The sequence below is a fragment of the Leuciscus leuciscus genome, assembly GCF_965113295.1.
Source record: "Leuciscus leuciscus genome assembly, chromosome: 25".
Lineage (NCBI taxonomy): Eukaryota > Metazoa > Chordata > Actinopteri > Cypriniformes > Leuciscidae > Leuciscus > Leuciscus leuciscus.
The window spans coordinates 31,017,032-31,032,846 of NC_138724.1; the positions used below are offsets into that span (position 1 = coordinate 31,017,032).

Consider the following 15,815-nt stretch of genomic DNA (forward strand, 5'->3'; position numbering starts at 1 on the left):
AGGGCTCTCAGAGTTTATCTGGAGCGTTCTGCCTCAGTCAGACAATCGGAACAGTTTTCGTATGCTTTGGCGGCCGCACCAAGGGGCTCGCCGTCTCAAAGCAGAGATTATCGCTCTGGATAGTTGATGCTATCGCGCTGGCTTATGAGTCTAAGGGCCTTCATTGCCCCTTAGGCGTCAGAGCTCATTCCACGAGAGGCATGGCCTCGTCTTGGGCTTGGTCAAGTGGAATACCCATTGAAGATATCTGTGCGGTGACAGGCTGGGCCTCGCCGTCCACATTTATGAGGTTTTATAACCTGGAATTGGTTTGTGCGTCTGAGCTGCCTCGCCATAGATTTGTGCAGTTGCCGCAGCACAGCCAATGACCGTACTCGCTGTTCATCTGTGTATGCTGTGCGGCTGCACTGCGTTTTAAAGATTTGGCTTCAATATTCTCGAGAAAAGGAGTTTTCCCATAGCGTAAGCTAGCCTTACGCAATTCTCGTTCCCTCATCTCAGGGAACCGAGGTTACGTTAGTAACCGAGATGAGGGAACTGCAAAGGGGCATGAAATAAACAACATATTAGTAATATTAGTCAGCGTTATTTTAGAACTTCCAAAAAAGTTAAATATGACATATATTCCTAAAGTAAACAAAACAGTCAATGTTTCACTAGTTACAAATCTTCAACAAGCCAAAATACAATAACAGCAACTTGACTAATCATTGTTCCTCACCTCCTCTTCCTCTATCTCCTTCAGGATGGTTGCATGATCTTTGGCCTGCAGTTCCTCCTTCAGCAGCATCAGTTTCTGCTCAACCTCAGACATCAGCTGCAGTGTTTGTTCTTCTGAGTCTGGAGTCAGCTGTGGTGTCGGACCCTTCATCTGCCAGAGACCAAGAGGAATGCTCAGACATTTCATGCATGCATCGTTTGAATGTAAAAACGTTTCCTTAATCACTAACTACAGAGAAAACATCCCTGGACACTTAATGAATTTTTCTTATGCAGTTTCTAAAAAATAAATAAAATAAAAAAACATTCTAAAACACCTATACTATGTATCAGTCTCCGATGCGCGTTCACGAGAGCACCACGACACGTGTGTGTGTGGTGATGACGCAGCAGCTGGCGTTCTGACATATAACCTACAAGCAGAGGAAGATGCACGCGAGGTCGCGCATGCGTCGTGGTGCTCTCGTGAATGTGCGTTGGAGACTGATACAGAAGGGAAGAAATTACTGAATAAAGTTGACATTTTGTTTTTTTTGGTGCACAGAAAGTATTCTTCATAAAATTAAAGGGATGGTTCAGAGTAAATTCAACCCAGGGTCCTTTGCACCATGACCTCAAGCCAAACACCCCTGGAATGCTTGAGGTCATGGTGCAAAGGACCCTGGGTTGAATTTACTCTGAACCATCCCTTTAATTTCATGAAGAATACTTTCTGTGCACCAAAAAAACCAAAATGTCAACTTTTTGAAGAAGAAGCCTTTTTTTTCCCTTGGTCAAACATTATTAAAGTTAAAGCTTATTTAGCGATATCAGCCGAATGCTTAGTGCAGGTGATAATGGATCAAGGTTGATCAGTTTGCCCTTCTTCTTTGTAATGCAAGTCTTCTTTGGTCAATGGTTGCTTGGTCAATGATTGACTCCGACTGCTGCTTCAGCATGACACGCGTGATGACATCCTCATCATTGCTCCTGGTGTCCTCAGCTGTTGACAGAAAAGACATGCAGGTGTGTAAGGTGTGTGTCAGCTCTGTCTGCTAAACGTAATAGTTCTATTATTGTTCCATATGGATCAACAGCATTCATAGTTCCCATGTACCAGTAGGCCAGTCTCTCAGTCACACACACAATCACACGTAAACGTGATCTGGCCTTTGAGACATTAACAAATCCACCACCACTCTGTACAACAGAAGGGTGAGCTTTAACTTCCACACAGTGTACAGATTAAGGAATGGAACTAAATCAGAACAGCACAGGTGAACATCTTGATAAGAGGGAGCTTTTGAACTGTGTACATCAAAAAACACATGGCCGTTCCTGGTCAAGAGCTTTCCAAGTTCACAAATCAGTGATCACTGGTGCAAAATGAAAATCAGAGTGCCCAAGATAAAGAAGTATAATGGGAAAAAAAGTTTTAAACACATACAGTATGCCAAGATCTTAGATATACTGTATGTAATCTTTGTATCCGTGTTGATTTCAAATGGCTTTTATGTTCAACAAGAAGTTTAAATTTGACAAATGTCATGTGGTGTAACCATCAAGTAAAAACTAATAGCATATTTTATTTATACCTCGATGAATGATAAAATATATTTTTCAGGCTAAAAATAATTTGTAAATATATCAAGTAGGATTTTTTATTGAGGAGTTTTTTTTTACTATATAAATACCCTGATATGTGTGACTTCACGCCCCAAAAAGCTTAATTCAGATATAGGATGTATGGAAGCCCATTTCCGCCATTAAGCAATAATTATGAGATAAGAAGTCAGTTATGGCATAACAAATTTAAATGATCAAGAAAAGTCATAAGTATTACAAAGCGTTGAAATTATGAGATAAAAAGTCAATTATGGCATAAAAATTTAAATTGTCAGGAAAAGTCACAATTACAAAAAGTTTTAATTAAAATATAAAAAGTAAATTGTAACATAAAAAGATTAAATGAAAACAAAAAGTTATAGAAAAAAAATCATAATTGTGATAAAACATTTAGACTTTTTATCTCATAATTATGACTTGGTATTTCACCAAAGCATGATTTTTTTCTTATGTGGCAGAAATGAGATTCCATGGTGATATGAGCTAGTGTCTTACCATCAAAAGAGTCCTGTTTCTGGTCCTCACGCAACTGAATGCGCGTGTTATACTGGGGTAGATCTTCTGCTAACTTGGCAAGGAACTGCAAAGGGTCATGAAATAAACAACATATTAGTAATATTAGTAAGCGTTATTTTACAACTTCCAAAAAAGTAAAATATGACATATATTCCTAAAGTAAACAAAACAGTCAATGTTTCACTAGTTACAAATCTTCTACAAGCCAAAATACAATAACAGCAACTTGACTAATCATTGTTCCTCACCTCCTCTTCCTCTATCTCCTTCAGGATGGTTGCATGATCTTTGGCCTGCAGTTCCTCCTTCAGCAGCATCAGTTTCTGCTCAACCTCAGACATCAGCTGCAGTGTTTGTTCCTCTGAGTCTGGAGTCAGCTGTGGTGTCGGACCCTTCATCTGCCAGAGACCAAGAGGAATGCTCAGACATTTCATGCATGCATCGTTTGAATGTAAAAACGTTTCCTCAATCACTAACTACAGAGAAAACATCCCTGGACACTTAATGAATTTTTCTTATGCAGTTTCTACTAAATTTTACCAACAAAAAAAACAAAACATTCAAATACACTACCTATACTATGTATCAGTCTCCGACGCGTGTTCACGAGAGCATCACGACGCATGTGTGTGTGTGTGTGTGTGTGTGTGTGGAAATGACGCAGCAGCTGGCATTCTGACATATAACCTACAAGCAGAGGAAGATGCACGCGAGGTCGCGCATGCGTCGTGGTGCTCTCGTGAACGCGCGTCGGAGACTGATACAGAAGAGAAGAAATGACTGAATAAAGTTGACATTTAGTTTTTTTGGCGCACAAAAAGTATTCTCATCACTTCATAAAATTAGGGATTAGGGACTTTTATGGGCTTTTCCCAAATCACGGAAGTGACCTCGACTTCCGGGTTAGCGGTAGCACAAGCCATCAGGCAAATGTTATTTAAATAAACTCCTGATGTACTCACAAACTTTACAATGCCTTGTTTTATGAGTATAGAACCTATTTGTACTACTGTAGAAGTTTGGTACCACTGTACCAAACCATGGGGATATTTTGGGGATATTTAATTTAATTTTATCAATCAATAAATTCCTCTTGAAACAAACTTTGTTGTATTATTTTAATTTAATACTGTGAAGCTGCTTTGATACAATCTGTATTGTGAAAAGCGCTATACAAATAAACTTGACTTGACTTGACTGTAGAAGTTTGGTACCATTCCGGGCATTATTAGTGCGGTAATTTACGAGATAAAACCTTGGGTCCATTAGAGCCTGCACTAAGCCATTCGGCTGATATCTTTAAATAAGCTCTAACTTTAATAATGTTCGACCAAGAGAAAAAGGCTTCTTTTTAAAATTTTATAAAATAAAATAAAAAGGCCATGACCATGTTGGCTCGAGGTCATGGTGCAAAGGACCCTAGGTTGAATTTACCCTGAAACCAGGGGGTTTATGTATTTGACAAGATTCATTAGTACCAGTGGTATGTGCTGCAGATTTTCACTGAGGTGCTTCACTCCTGCTTTGGCAGCGTTCAGTGCATGTTTGAGTCCGTACAGACGATCTTTAGCTGCATCACGGCGCTGCTGCGTCTGCTCAAGCTGCTGCTGAAGCTCACAAACCTGCAGAGAGCTGACCGAGGACAATAATGTTATGTTACTATTCAGTCACAATAACAGAGAATGTGAAGTGATATCATATTCACACTGTCTACAATGTCTGCTCTTACCTTGAGAGTTCAGTTTCTCCTGAGAATTTCATATCCTGAAGCTGAGTTTGAAGCATATTCCTCTCTTCCTTCAGTGGAAGCAGCAAACTCTCATTTTCTGCCTTCATCTTCTCCAAACGTTCCTGTGTTTTTCTCCGAGAGATAAACAGGCCCACTAGTTCCTATTACAAGAGAAATCAGGAATACACATTGCTTAACACAAGAACAGAATAAACATTGCTTAACAAGGAGTAATCTATATACACTTGAAGGGGGGGGGGGGGGGGGGGGGGGGGGCATTACATATACTTCAATGTATATGTAATGAGTGATTATAATCAAGGTATTAATCAATATTTTTCCTTCTAAATATCAAATGAGTTAAATGACTTCTCTGGGGATTTTACTTTGTTATAGAAGTTACCAGTGTGATTACTGAAATGTTCTTTTCATGTATTCTTTAATGTCTGTGTTTGATATCTGAATGCAGTAACAGTGCTTGCTCATTTAGCCCGGCTTCCAGAAATGAAATATGGATTTGTTTTGTGTTTGAGAAAGGTCTTCAACGTGTTAAAACATATAGGGGTCATTGAAGCCAATAGTTTAAGGGACCATTTCTTTGTTAAAGCCTTACTTTCCAGTTAGACTAAAGTGTAGCTCTCCTTGAGAGAAAGAACGCATTATCTTGATGTTTTGAGAGGACTCTCCTGTTTATAGTTAGAGCCTGGCCAAATCCAACCTTAGAGAAGCTGTGTGTCGGTGTGTGTGTGTGTTAGTCTTCTTGGTTACAGGTTAAGGAACCACTGGCATTATTGGAGATTGACTGAGTTATTGTTCTGGACATGCTGGCGCCCAGCAATGCAGATCTGTGACCTGGAAGGTCACGATGCGTCTAACTTCAGGGTCTGAGTGTCAGCGGCATAATCGATAGAGATATGCTTCCGTCTATATGTATATGTGTGGAAAATTACTATGTTTATCTATTTCTTAGCCAATCAGAAACTGCAACCTGAGTAAAGGACGTAGCTTAGACCTTGGTGAAGGGAATAACTGCTGTGTGTGTGTGTGTGTGTGTGTGTGTGTGTGTGTGTGTGTGTGTGTGTGTGTGTGTGTGTGTGTGTGTGTGTGTAACTGTAAGTGGGGCGGCCTACGAACTACTGTGTGAGTCTTGAAGCTGAACTTCTGCTGATGAAACTGCAAACTATCTTCAGTAAAACTTTTCTTTAATTTATTATAATTCTGACTCCGGGGTCTTCTTTCAAACATCTGGTCCTTGTGTCCTAAACTGTTACCCCCCTAACACACTGAAAACAGTTGAATGTTGTGTTGTGTGTCCTCACCCGTGGGTCTGTGACTCCAGTGGCCTCTCTGATTTGCTGGAAAGCTTCCTCAAAAGGAGAGATGGCCTCCACTTCTTCTACTGCGTTGGCCTCGCTGCTCTTGGCCTCGCTGCTCAGCTCGTCGGGGAGCTATTTTTCAACATTGATAATAATAAGAAAGGTTACTTGAGCACCAAATCCATATTAGAATGATTTCTGAAGAATCATGTGACATTGAAGACTGTATATGATGCTGAAAATATAGCTTTGCATCACAGGCATAAATTATATACTTAAATAGAAAACAGTTATTTTAAATTGTAATAACATATTTCGCAACATTACTTTATTTCTCATCAAATAAATGCAGCTTTGGTGAGCATAAGAGACTTAATATCGTAATTATTCCAAGCTTTTGACCGGAAGTGTATATACTTATAAATAGTTGAATTGTCTATTTTATTTTATTGTTGTGAGCTTTGCAGCATGCTAACACAAAGCTCTATTAACATCAATTGCGAGTCCAGTCTCCTGTGCACTTCACATGAGAAGTGCTATTAGTATGACACACATATCTTTATGCTTATTAGAGTATTACATTGTTATCTGATGTGTGATGGATGATGCTCGCTCTTCTCTTCCTCTCCTTTGCCTGAGCAATCCTCTCCTCCTGCTGCTTCTTGTAGAGGGAGAGGATTTTCTCTCGCCTTCTGCGCTCTCTGCACACCTTCTTGTCCTGAAGCTGCAGCTCAGCCTAGACACACACACACACACACACACACACACACACACACACACATCTTAATGAAATAAGGCATTTATAGAGCGCTCTCCCCTCAACCACCACCAGTGTGCAGCATCCACTGTCAGAACAATGGCGCCAGTGCGCTCACCACACACCAGCTATAGGTGGAGAGGAGAGAGAGTGATAAAGCCAATTGAAAGCATGAGGATTCTTATTCGTAGGCCATGATTGATAAAGGCCAATGGAGGGAATTTGGGCAGGACACCGGAGTTACACCCCTACTCTTTACGAGAAGCATTACTTGCAAAACCTTTACCATGGCACACTTACACGTATGCTTGCTTTATTATCTCATTACATTTTTTGGTTACACTTTATTTTACGGTGTCATTGTTACAGTGTAATTATATATTTAAGTACTGAGTAATATTAATTAAGTGCATGTACTTACTATAGGGTTAGGATTAGGGTTTGGTTGAGGGTTAGTTGCATGTAATTATGCATAATTAACTGTTAATACTATTGTAAGTACATGTAACATATGTAACAAGGACACTGTAAAATAAAGTGTTACCCATTTTTTTATATCATTTATTAAATAAATAAATGATATAAAATGATATGCTTTGTCTTTACCATGGCTGCATCCTTTGAGAAGTGAGCGTCACCGTTCGTGACCTGCAGTTCTTTGAGCACTTGTGTCTGCCGGTGGATCTCTGCCTCCATCCTGTCCAGCCGTGGCTGAAATGTAAAACTGTCTCCCTGAAGAAACAAATAAGAGGATAATCATAAATGTTTATTTACCATGATGCTGTTCAAAAGATTGGGGTCGCTAAGAGTTTTAATCTTAAAGGGATTATTCACCCAAAACTGAAAATTCTGTCATTATTTACTCACCCTCATGTGGTTCCAAACCCATAAGACTTTCGTTCATCTTCGGAACACAAATGAAGATATTTTTCTGTCCCTCTATTGACAGCCTATGCAACCACCACTTTCAAGCCCCAGAAAGGGAATAAGTAATCACCGAAAAAGCACCGTGGCGCATGTGTGTTGTTGTTGCATGAACGCATGCTGGAGATTAATATTTTGTAAATAAGGTGGTAAATTATGTTTGTTTTTTTCGCAATATTTAATATTATTATATATTCGAATATTACGAATATTTCTTTTAAATATTTTTAAAAGATTACTTTAATGATGTCTATACTACCTTTCTGGGGCTTGAAAGTGGTAGTTGCGTAGCTGTCAATGGAGGGACAGAAAGCTTTCAGATTTCATAAACAAGATCTTAATTTGTGTTCCGAAGATGAAGAGTAATTAATGACAGAATTTTCAATTTTAGCTGAACTAACCCTTTAATGAAAGAAGTCTCTTATGCACACCTGTACAATTTAAAATAACTGTTTTGTATTTTAATCTATTTTATAATGTAATTTTTTCCTGTGATCAAAGCTGAATTTTCAGCAGCCATTCTTCATTCCCAGTGTCACATGATCCTTCAGAAATCATTCTAATATGCTGATTTGGTGCTCAAGAAACATTTATGATTATTATAAGAATAAGAATATATTTTTAATGGTATGGATGAGTGTCATTGGATAGCTTAAATTTTCAACATTAAATATATGGGGTATCATGCTTTATAATACACATCTGTGTGGGTTTATGTGTGTGTGCTGTGTCAGTCTGTACATGAACCAGTTCATCTGTTCTTTCTCAGATACCTGTAGTTTGTCCTTCTCTTTGAGGTATCCTCGCATTACGTTCTTTGCTTCATGACGTTTCAGCTGCGCTTCCTCCAATCTGTTTTCCAGAATGCGCAATTTCTATAAAACAAGCACACAAGTTCATTCATTTTCTTGCTTGAATTAACATATTTAATTGTGCTCATCCATACAGGGTGGCTAAACACTCTGCTTCCCACTAATCAAGACAGAGGGGAAGACGAAAGACTTGAGAGAAGGAAGAAGAGAATTTACAATGGAAGAATGACCACTTAGGGAAACTTATGGCAGAGTTCCCTTCTTTACTCTAATTCTCATTATGATGTGCAAAAAAATCGTATTCTCGTGAATTGTTTAGATTATATAATAATAATGGTGATTATAAAACTGTGGGCATGGTTTACAGTAATTACAGTAAGGAGAAATTGGGACAAAAATGATTTGACTGGAAAAAAAGGCTCAATATTCTTACTGCTTTTTTTCCTTTCGATTTTGGGAATTCTTAAATTGTAAGATTCACCAGTGTTTATTCAAAATAAAAATAAAAGACAATTTCTACCTTTTCCTCGTCTAGTTCCTGGTTGTCAGGCAGAGGCTTCATGCTCTCGTACTGGCGCTTCAACTCCTCCAAACGCTGCCTCTGTGTGTCAGTGATTTGTTTCATAGCATTCAGCTTCTTCGCTTTATCACAAACCTCCTTCTCCAGCACCGTCAGAGCCGACTGCACAACAAAAATGACTGTCAACCACAACTGATATGCAGGTGATTCTGTAACCACTGGATAGTACAAGTGAAAGAAGTGGAAAAAGGTTTTTAAATAACTGATATAAAGGTTCATTTAACCTCACCTTAACAGGCATGTTCCTAAATGATTCATTCTCCATCCCACGGTCTTGAAAAACATCCTTGGTTACTTGTTCCTCTCCCTGGAACAACCAAGACCAATATATGCATCAAATACATAAAGCTATAACGTGACTTAAATGATATGGATATGTTTTAACATTACATATGTGTGTGTGTGTTCATAATGTCTGACCTCAGCCAGTTTCTTGCGCATGTTTTCATTGGCATGTTTCAGCTGGAAGATGGATTCTCGGTTCCTCTCGATGACAGACTGAGAGCTTTCGAAATTTGCGTTTCTTTCTCTCTCTAGTGGACAGAGAGAAACATTCAGCGGCCATGCGAAGTTGGGTTTAATTAATGCAATATTAACTTTCTGTAGACAATTTGACTGAGCTCTTTATTCAATTTAAAAGTAATATAAATGTATTAAACAGCTATAGAAGCAACTTTGCTATATAATAACTCCAGGCTGACATTACAACACAACATTGCCATCCTTGAGAATACATAAGAGCAATAATAAGAAAACAATTGAAATACTCATTATTCCACTACTGCCGCAATATTACTGACTATTTAAGCAGGTTTTAAGTTAACGTTAACTGTTTCAGCTTAATTGGCGAAATCTGTAATAAAAAACTTAAGTTACCCAGAAGTAGAATTTTTCGCTGGAGCTCGGAAACATTTCGCTGAATAGCTTGCTTATTGATGCCAGGCATTATTTATAGCAGCTAGTTATTATTTTATAAAGGTTTAAATAAAGATTTCTGTCTCTAACTGTGTAACACCGCCAGTAAGTTAGTTTGAAACTCGTTTGTGTCTGAAACTCGATGTCGTTGCTTAGCAACTGAACCACAGCTGGACGTCGGCTCATGAATATTAATTAGTTACGTACCTTTACGCTCGAGAAAGTGAGAAGGTCCTCACTGCAGAACATGAAATCCATTGGGAGGAGTTGGATCCAGATCCAACTCCTCCCACTATATATACTTCGCCCCCACGCCCCACCACCAGATGAACCAGCATATCGGTGAAGGTGGTCGCCATTGTTTGCCCTCATCAATGTAAGTCTACATTTTGATTACTAATATAGTCGAGATAGATTAATAATTTAGTGTGCGTCTTTAAGTAATGATCACACTTAAATATATGTTAAAGTTTTGACAGTGTCCATACTTTTTGATAACGCCAAGACATGTTTAACTAGTCCGCTAAACTGCCAGCCATTAATGGTAAGTTAGGTCGTTTGTAGCGTTAACATTTGCACGCACGTGTAGAGGTGGCCTATCTATTTAGCTAAACTAATTAGCTTTGGATAATACTGCTGGTATGTTCATATGTTTATAGCTAGGGTAAGCTAACATGTGGTGTTGTCAGTCAGGACAGGTAGCTATCTAGTTAGCCAGGTTAGCCACGCTACTCACGAGGCAGGTTAGGCATCGCTAACTTGGCAAGACATAACCTTTGAAATGTATTTAACGTTCTTCATAGATGCACAGAACAGTGTTGCGACATGGGGAGATTGTCCTTCAGAGATGCCAGAGCTGTTGCTCTAATTATCATTGCCCGTTCTGCGGACCAAAAGTCTTCAAACCCACCACGGAACTTCACATGGTAAAGTATCAAGTCTCCAACCACTTATCGTTGGCAGTACAGCATCAAGGCAAGTTGGCATTGATTTTTTTTTATTCGAAGTCATTTGAACATTATTCATTATTATAAATGTTGGTAATGTTGATATTATTTTACTGACGTTATCGGTTGCTTATTAGCCTAATTTGTTTTATGTAAGTCTTATAGTGTTGTAATGCTTGAACAATTAAATAACATATTGTTGGCCTTTTTTAGCATGCTTCTTACATCAGTCTATTTCATAAGTAAAATAGTCATAATCCAAATAATACATCAATTGTTGATTTAATAAGTTATATCATACCCGCATTACCACGACTTATGCCATTATGACTCACGACATTAAAGGTGGTATCAGTGATTTCAGGCCCAAAAATATTTTTGTCACATTCATCTAATCTTTCCTAACGATCCGCTAGCTGCCCTCCCCATAAGCATGCCGTCTAAAAAACGCGTCTCTGTAGGCAGCCTAGGCTCTGAGATCTGCACACAAAAACAAATGGTTTAGCCAAACACTCAAAACCAAAACAAATAATGTTCCAACCAATCACAGACAGGGGGAGGGTGCTGTGAGGTTTTGTGCTCGTGCACGGCTGCAGAGCTAAAGAAAAAGCTGGCTCAAAACCTCACAACACCCTCCCCCTGTCTGTGATTGGTTGGAACATTATTTGTTTTGGTTTTGAGTGTTTGGCTAAACCATTTGTTTTTGTGTGCAGATCTCAGAGCCTAGGCTGCCTACAGAGACGCGTTTTTTAGACGGCATGCTTATGGGGAGGGCAGCTAGCGGATCGTTAGGAAAGATTAGATGAATGTGATACAAATATTTTTAGGCCTGAAATCACTGATACCACCTTTAAGTGTTATCCCTTTATTTACATTTCATATATATATTTTTTTTTTTTCCAGAATTCCTAATTGTCAAGTGCAACTTGCAGTGCAGAGAACAGGCACATTTTCACTGTTGTTACTGTTCAAAAACCGTCATAAGGAAAGTCCAGATTATAAAACATCTACAAGTATGTACAAAAAGACAAGTTCCACCCACAGAAACTGTTGAGACAGCTGCAATAATTGAACCAGTTGCCACCAGTGAACCAATTATTCCTTCAAATGAAGAAGAAGTTTCCTTTAAAGAATCAGCTGTGGCTGAAGGAGTCTCCTTGCCTGTAAAATTCCCGCCTGTTCTCAAAAATGTTCGTATTCAGAAAAAAGTGCAGTGCGTTCACTGTGGAGTAACCGTCAACAAGAAAAATCTAGATGTTCATGTTAAAAGAAAACACACTAAAAAGATCTGTGATGTTACAGAAAATCGTCACCTACCTTCACAGTGCATAGACCCAGTTAGTGGTATATATGCAGTTGAAAAGTCATTTTACAGACCATGTTCTGTAATCCATGTACAGAAAAATACCTCAGGTCCACATCCAGTTGTAATATGTGAAACAGATGAATGCAGTAGCAATGCAGAATTAGCCACCCGAAGTGGCTTTCAGCACTTTGAGTGTATACATATGAAGTCGTTGCAGTTCTGTCCCTGGCCTAACAGGACACCTGTTGTCCTTGAGGAAGATGTCCTATTAGACATGATAGCTGCAAATGTGTTTGGGGAACCGACAAAAACATCCTGCATGAATGCCAAGGCTGCAGCAAGTGCAGCTTGTGTTCCACTGACTGTTGAGGTGACTATTGGAGGTCCATCTACAAAAAAATACATTTCTGTGTATGAAAACAAAGTCTCATACTACAGTAGACTTGGTAGAGTCATTGCTTCCTATGACAGCACTCGCAACACGTGGCATTGTCCCTGTGCAAAGCCAAGAAGATCTTGTTTGCACAAAAACATAGCTAGGTGGCATCTCTTCCAGGTACACAGGCAGTTGTTTACATCCTCACCCATCGACAGACCTGCTCAGGGCCTAGCACAAGAACATGCCTTTCATGAAAGTACCAGATTGGAATATCCCCCCAGTGGTGAAGGTCTCAAACAGATGGTGTATTACTTGATGAAAAACAAAACTCTGCCAGCCGTACTCCCCCAGAAGTACATCACAGGCTCAATGACATTCCCAAACACCTTGTGCCAAAGGAGACTGTTTGCTCAGAATGTACAGGCAATGTGGTCCTAAGTGAGCCAGTGTTGATTACTTCCAAAGGAAAGTGTATAACGTACGCTGGCATTGTTGAGGGTAAGTCTGAGTAAAATCTAGCTAATTAGTGTAACATCACTATGTTAAGCTGTCTGAATGAATACTTTTTTTGTGATTAAATTTTTTTTTTTACAGGATTTTCTACCTACTACCGCATGTGCAGCAACTGTGGTCTAAAATACCGCTATCAAGAGTGGACTGATGGTCTTCACAATTTTGATGACCATTTGCTGATGTCATTACACATGTGTGTTGTCCTGCGCCATTCACTCCAGGTTTTCTGTTATTAAAGGTTTTAATTATATGGTGTTCTTTTAAATTATCTATATACTAATAACTAATCTTGTAAAAACAGACTCATCATGCCATTAGCAGAGCTGTTGAGGTTTTGGAGACCACAACACAACAGAAATTTCCACGTAAAGACAAAATCCTTCATGCGTACATGCATTTCGAAGCACTAACAGACCATGACTACGCATACTCCTGTGTTAAGTGTGGCTACCATCCAGCGGTTGTTGTGATGGATCTTCACAAAAAGGCGGCATTTAATATGCCTGGTAGGTCATATCAACATAAGAGCTACTTAATAATCTTAAAAATATTCTATAAACATTCTTATAAACATGTTCTTTGTTTCATTGAGAATTTTTATTACAGTGAGTGAGATTCCTGCTCCACCACCTGAGTATGACGGCAAGATCAATTTGAAAGACTTTTGGAGATCCGTGACTGCCGAAGTAGTTTGCCGGGGCCTATTGGGCAGTAAGGAGTTATTTTGTTAGAGTTAGACATACAAGTTTAACAAGTTGCATAATGGATAGCTACAATTGTTTTAAAATAATTGCATTAGACTAAATTGAGCAAGGGAAACTACTAACCAAATGTGTATATATTTTGTAGTTTTCACTGTTTTTACTTATTGAAAAAGAAAATTTTTTCAGGTGCCCGTCAAAATCCTTTTTTGGTGTCACCATCATACCACTACTGGGCTCCTTGGATTGGTCCCAACACCAGAAGAGAAGATGCAGTTTTAAATACTGAGTATGCCAAGATGCACGCCCCAAGACCAGCTACTGAAGATGCCGAACTTCAAGTTACACTAAGAGAGGCTAGAAGAAGTGCTTACCAATCTTAAGGTCATTTTGTTGTTTTGTTTTCTACATACATAAATCAATATATTGGATACTTTTTATTGCAACCTTGTATGTGCAGGTGGATGTGGTGCGGCGCCTTTGCAAGCAATGTGGTCTGGACCCATCAGGTTCCAAAATGGATCTTGTTCTAAGACTTAGACAGGAGATGAGAAACAGGTCATCTTATGACAAGGTTTTCCAGAAGGTTTGGGGGGCTTCAGGTAGGATTACTTTTGAGAAATATTTTAGTCCATGTAATGTGAATAGTGTTGTGTTCAACACGGTATTGCTTTCAATATAGTTTTCGTTTAAGACAGCTTAGAATTGTATATTTATTAGCGTAACCAAAACATATTTATTTTCTTTTTAGGGGGTTGGGCAGTCATCACATGCCCCTGTGGAGTTGTGTATTCCCTGAAGTTCCTTCTTCGGGCAGAGTCTCCGCGGGACTACGCAGATTGTCTTTTGTCTTTTAAACATTTCCCAAATATCAATATCTATGACTTTGCAAGGGGCTTAGCCACACACACTAACCTTAGGGAGCCAGAATGTATCCCTTTCAGACCTTATGAGGGACGACTAAAAGAGCCTACTCCAGAAAATATCAAACTAGCTGTTGAGGGTCAACTGAAAGTAAACCTCCTTTGGTTGAAGGAAAAAAAGGACAACGTGGATCCAGATTGTCACCCTGTTACAGGTTCAGCTGAACATTATGCACTTTACGATCTGTTTCATGAAAATAACACAAAAGATGCTCGAGATGCATTGCGTAAAATTCAGATAGTCCCAGAATTGGCAGGCTGGGTGAACAGTCAATGTGCTGAACAGCTTTTTTCTGACATGAGAAAAAACAATTACTCCCTCAACACACTCACTCCATCTGGACACATTTTCATGATGCGAAATATACTACAGCATTACAACACAAAACAAAATAAGAAGATACAAGATGGCATCAGAAAGATTGTACCACAAAATGCCCAGTTGCATTTAGATGTACATGGACAAATAATAATGGGTAACTCAGTTCATTTGTTTATACGTTTTTATTCCTGTCATGACTTTTCTGTGTTATATTACAATTTTCTTTTGATTGGTGCTACCCCAGTAGCCACAGCCTCAGATGGGACACCTGCAGCCACAGCCTCAGATGGGACACCTGCAGCCACAGCCTCAGATGGGACACCTACAGCCACAGCCTCAGATGGGGCACCTGCAGCCACAGCCTCAGATGGGACACCTGCAACCACAGCCTCAGATGGGACACCTGCAGCCACAGCCTCAGATGGGACACCTGCAGCCACAGCCTCAGATGGGACACCTGCAACCACAGCCTCAGATGGGACACCTGCAGCCACAGCCTCAGATGGGACACCTGCAGCCACAGCCTCAGATGGGACACCTGCAACCACAGCCTCAGATGGGACACCTGCAGCCACAGCCTCAGATGGGACACCTGCAGCCACAGCCTCAGATGGGACACCTGCAGCCACAGCCTCAGATGGGACACCTGCAGCCACAGCCTCAGATGGGGCACCTGCAGCCACAGCCTCAGATGGGACACCTACAGCCACAGCCTCAGATGGGACACCTGCAGCCACAGCCTCAGATGGGACACCTGCAGCCACAGCCTCAGATGGGACACCTGCAGCCACAGCCTCAGATGGGGCACCTGCAGCCACAGCCTCAGATGGGACACCTACAGCCACAGCCT

At 39.9% G+C, this 15,815-nt stretch overlaps 3 protein-coding genes and 1 long non-coding RNA gene across 9 annotated transcripts in view; 2 read left to right on the forward strand and 2 right to left on the reverse strand.

The window, feature by feature from the left end:
- Nucleotides 1-781: 781 nt before the first annotated feature.
- LOC309490702 (outer dynein arm-docking complex subunit 3-like) lies at nt 782-9,400 on the reverse strand (the record flags this gene model as incomplete). Its single annotated transcript, XM_082159915.1, has 12 exons — nt 782-1,702; nt 2,821-2,905; nt 3,090-3,239; nt 4,320-4,473; nt 4,571-4,731; nt 5,890-6,018; nt 6,467-6,622; nt 7,250-7,375; nt 8,341-8,442; nt 8,900-9,061; nt 9,189-9,266; nt 9,380-9,400. 12 exons carry the CDS (start codon nt 9,398-9,400, stop codon nt 1,572-1,574), a joined length of 1,455 nt encoding a protein of 484 aa, XP_082016041.1. The 3' UTR covers nt 782-1,571.
- LOC309491258 (uncharacterized protein) overlaps nt 9,197-15,815 on the reverse strand; it is a 135,529-nt gene continuing 128,910 nt past the window's right edge. For both annotated transcript variants that reach the window (XM_082160748.1, XM_082160749.1), the window contains exons 11-12: nt 9,380-9,492; nt 9,197-9,266 (exon numbers count right to left, since the gene is read on the reverse strand). In XM_082160748.1, the coding sequence (XP_082016874.1) occupies nt 9,418-9,492 (75 nt within the window). In that variant the 3' untranslated portion in view covers nt 9,197-9,266; nt 9,380-9,417. The remainder of the gene's footprint in view (nt 9,267-9,379; nt 9,493-15,815) is intronic.
- LOC309491287 lies at nt 10,199-15,351 on the forward strand. 5 transcript variants are annotated; one of them, XR_014202986.1, is made up of 10 exons: nt 10,199-10,250; nt 10,678-10,800; nt 11,725-13,004; nt 13,101-13,240; nt 13,321-13,525; nt 13,626-13,730; nt 13,910-14,104; nt 14,181-14,322; nt 14,472-15,119; nt 15,210-15,351. It is a non-coding gene; the product is annotated as an uncharacterized lncRNA (long non-coding RNA). The 5 variants fall into 5 exon arrangements; XR_014202987.1 differs by lacking the exon at nt 15,210-15,351 and having other exon boundaries at nt 10,678-10,849; nt 14,472-15,128; XR_014202988.1 differs by lacking the exon at nt 15,210-15,351 and having other exon boundaries at nt 13,897-14,104; nt 14,472-15,128.
- Nucleotides 15,360-15,815, forward strand: part of LOC309489987 (A disintegrin and metalloproteinase with thrombospondin motifs 9-like) — a gene marked incomplete at its 5' end in the record, with an annotated part of 33,805 nt that continues 33,349 nt past the window's right edge. The window contains one exon of the mRNA XM_082158942.1: nt 15,360-15,769. Within this exon, the coding sequence (XP_082015068.1) occupies nt 15,360-15,769 (410 nt within the window). The remainder of the gene's footprint in view (nt 15,770-15,815) is intronic.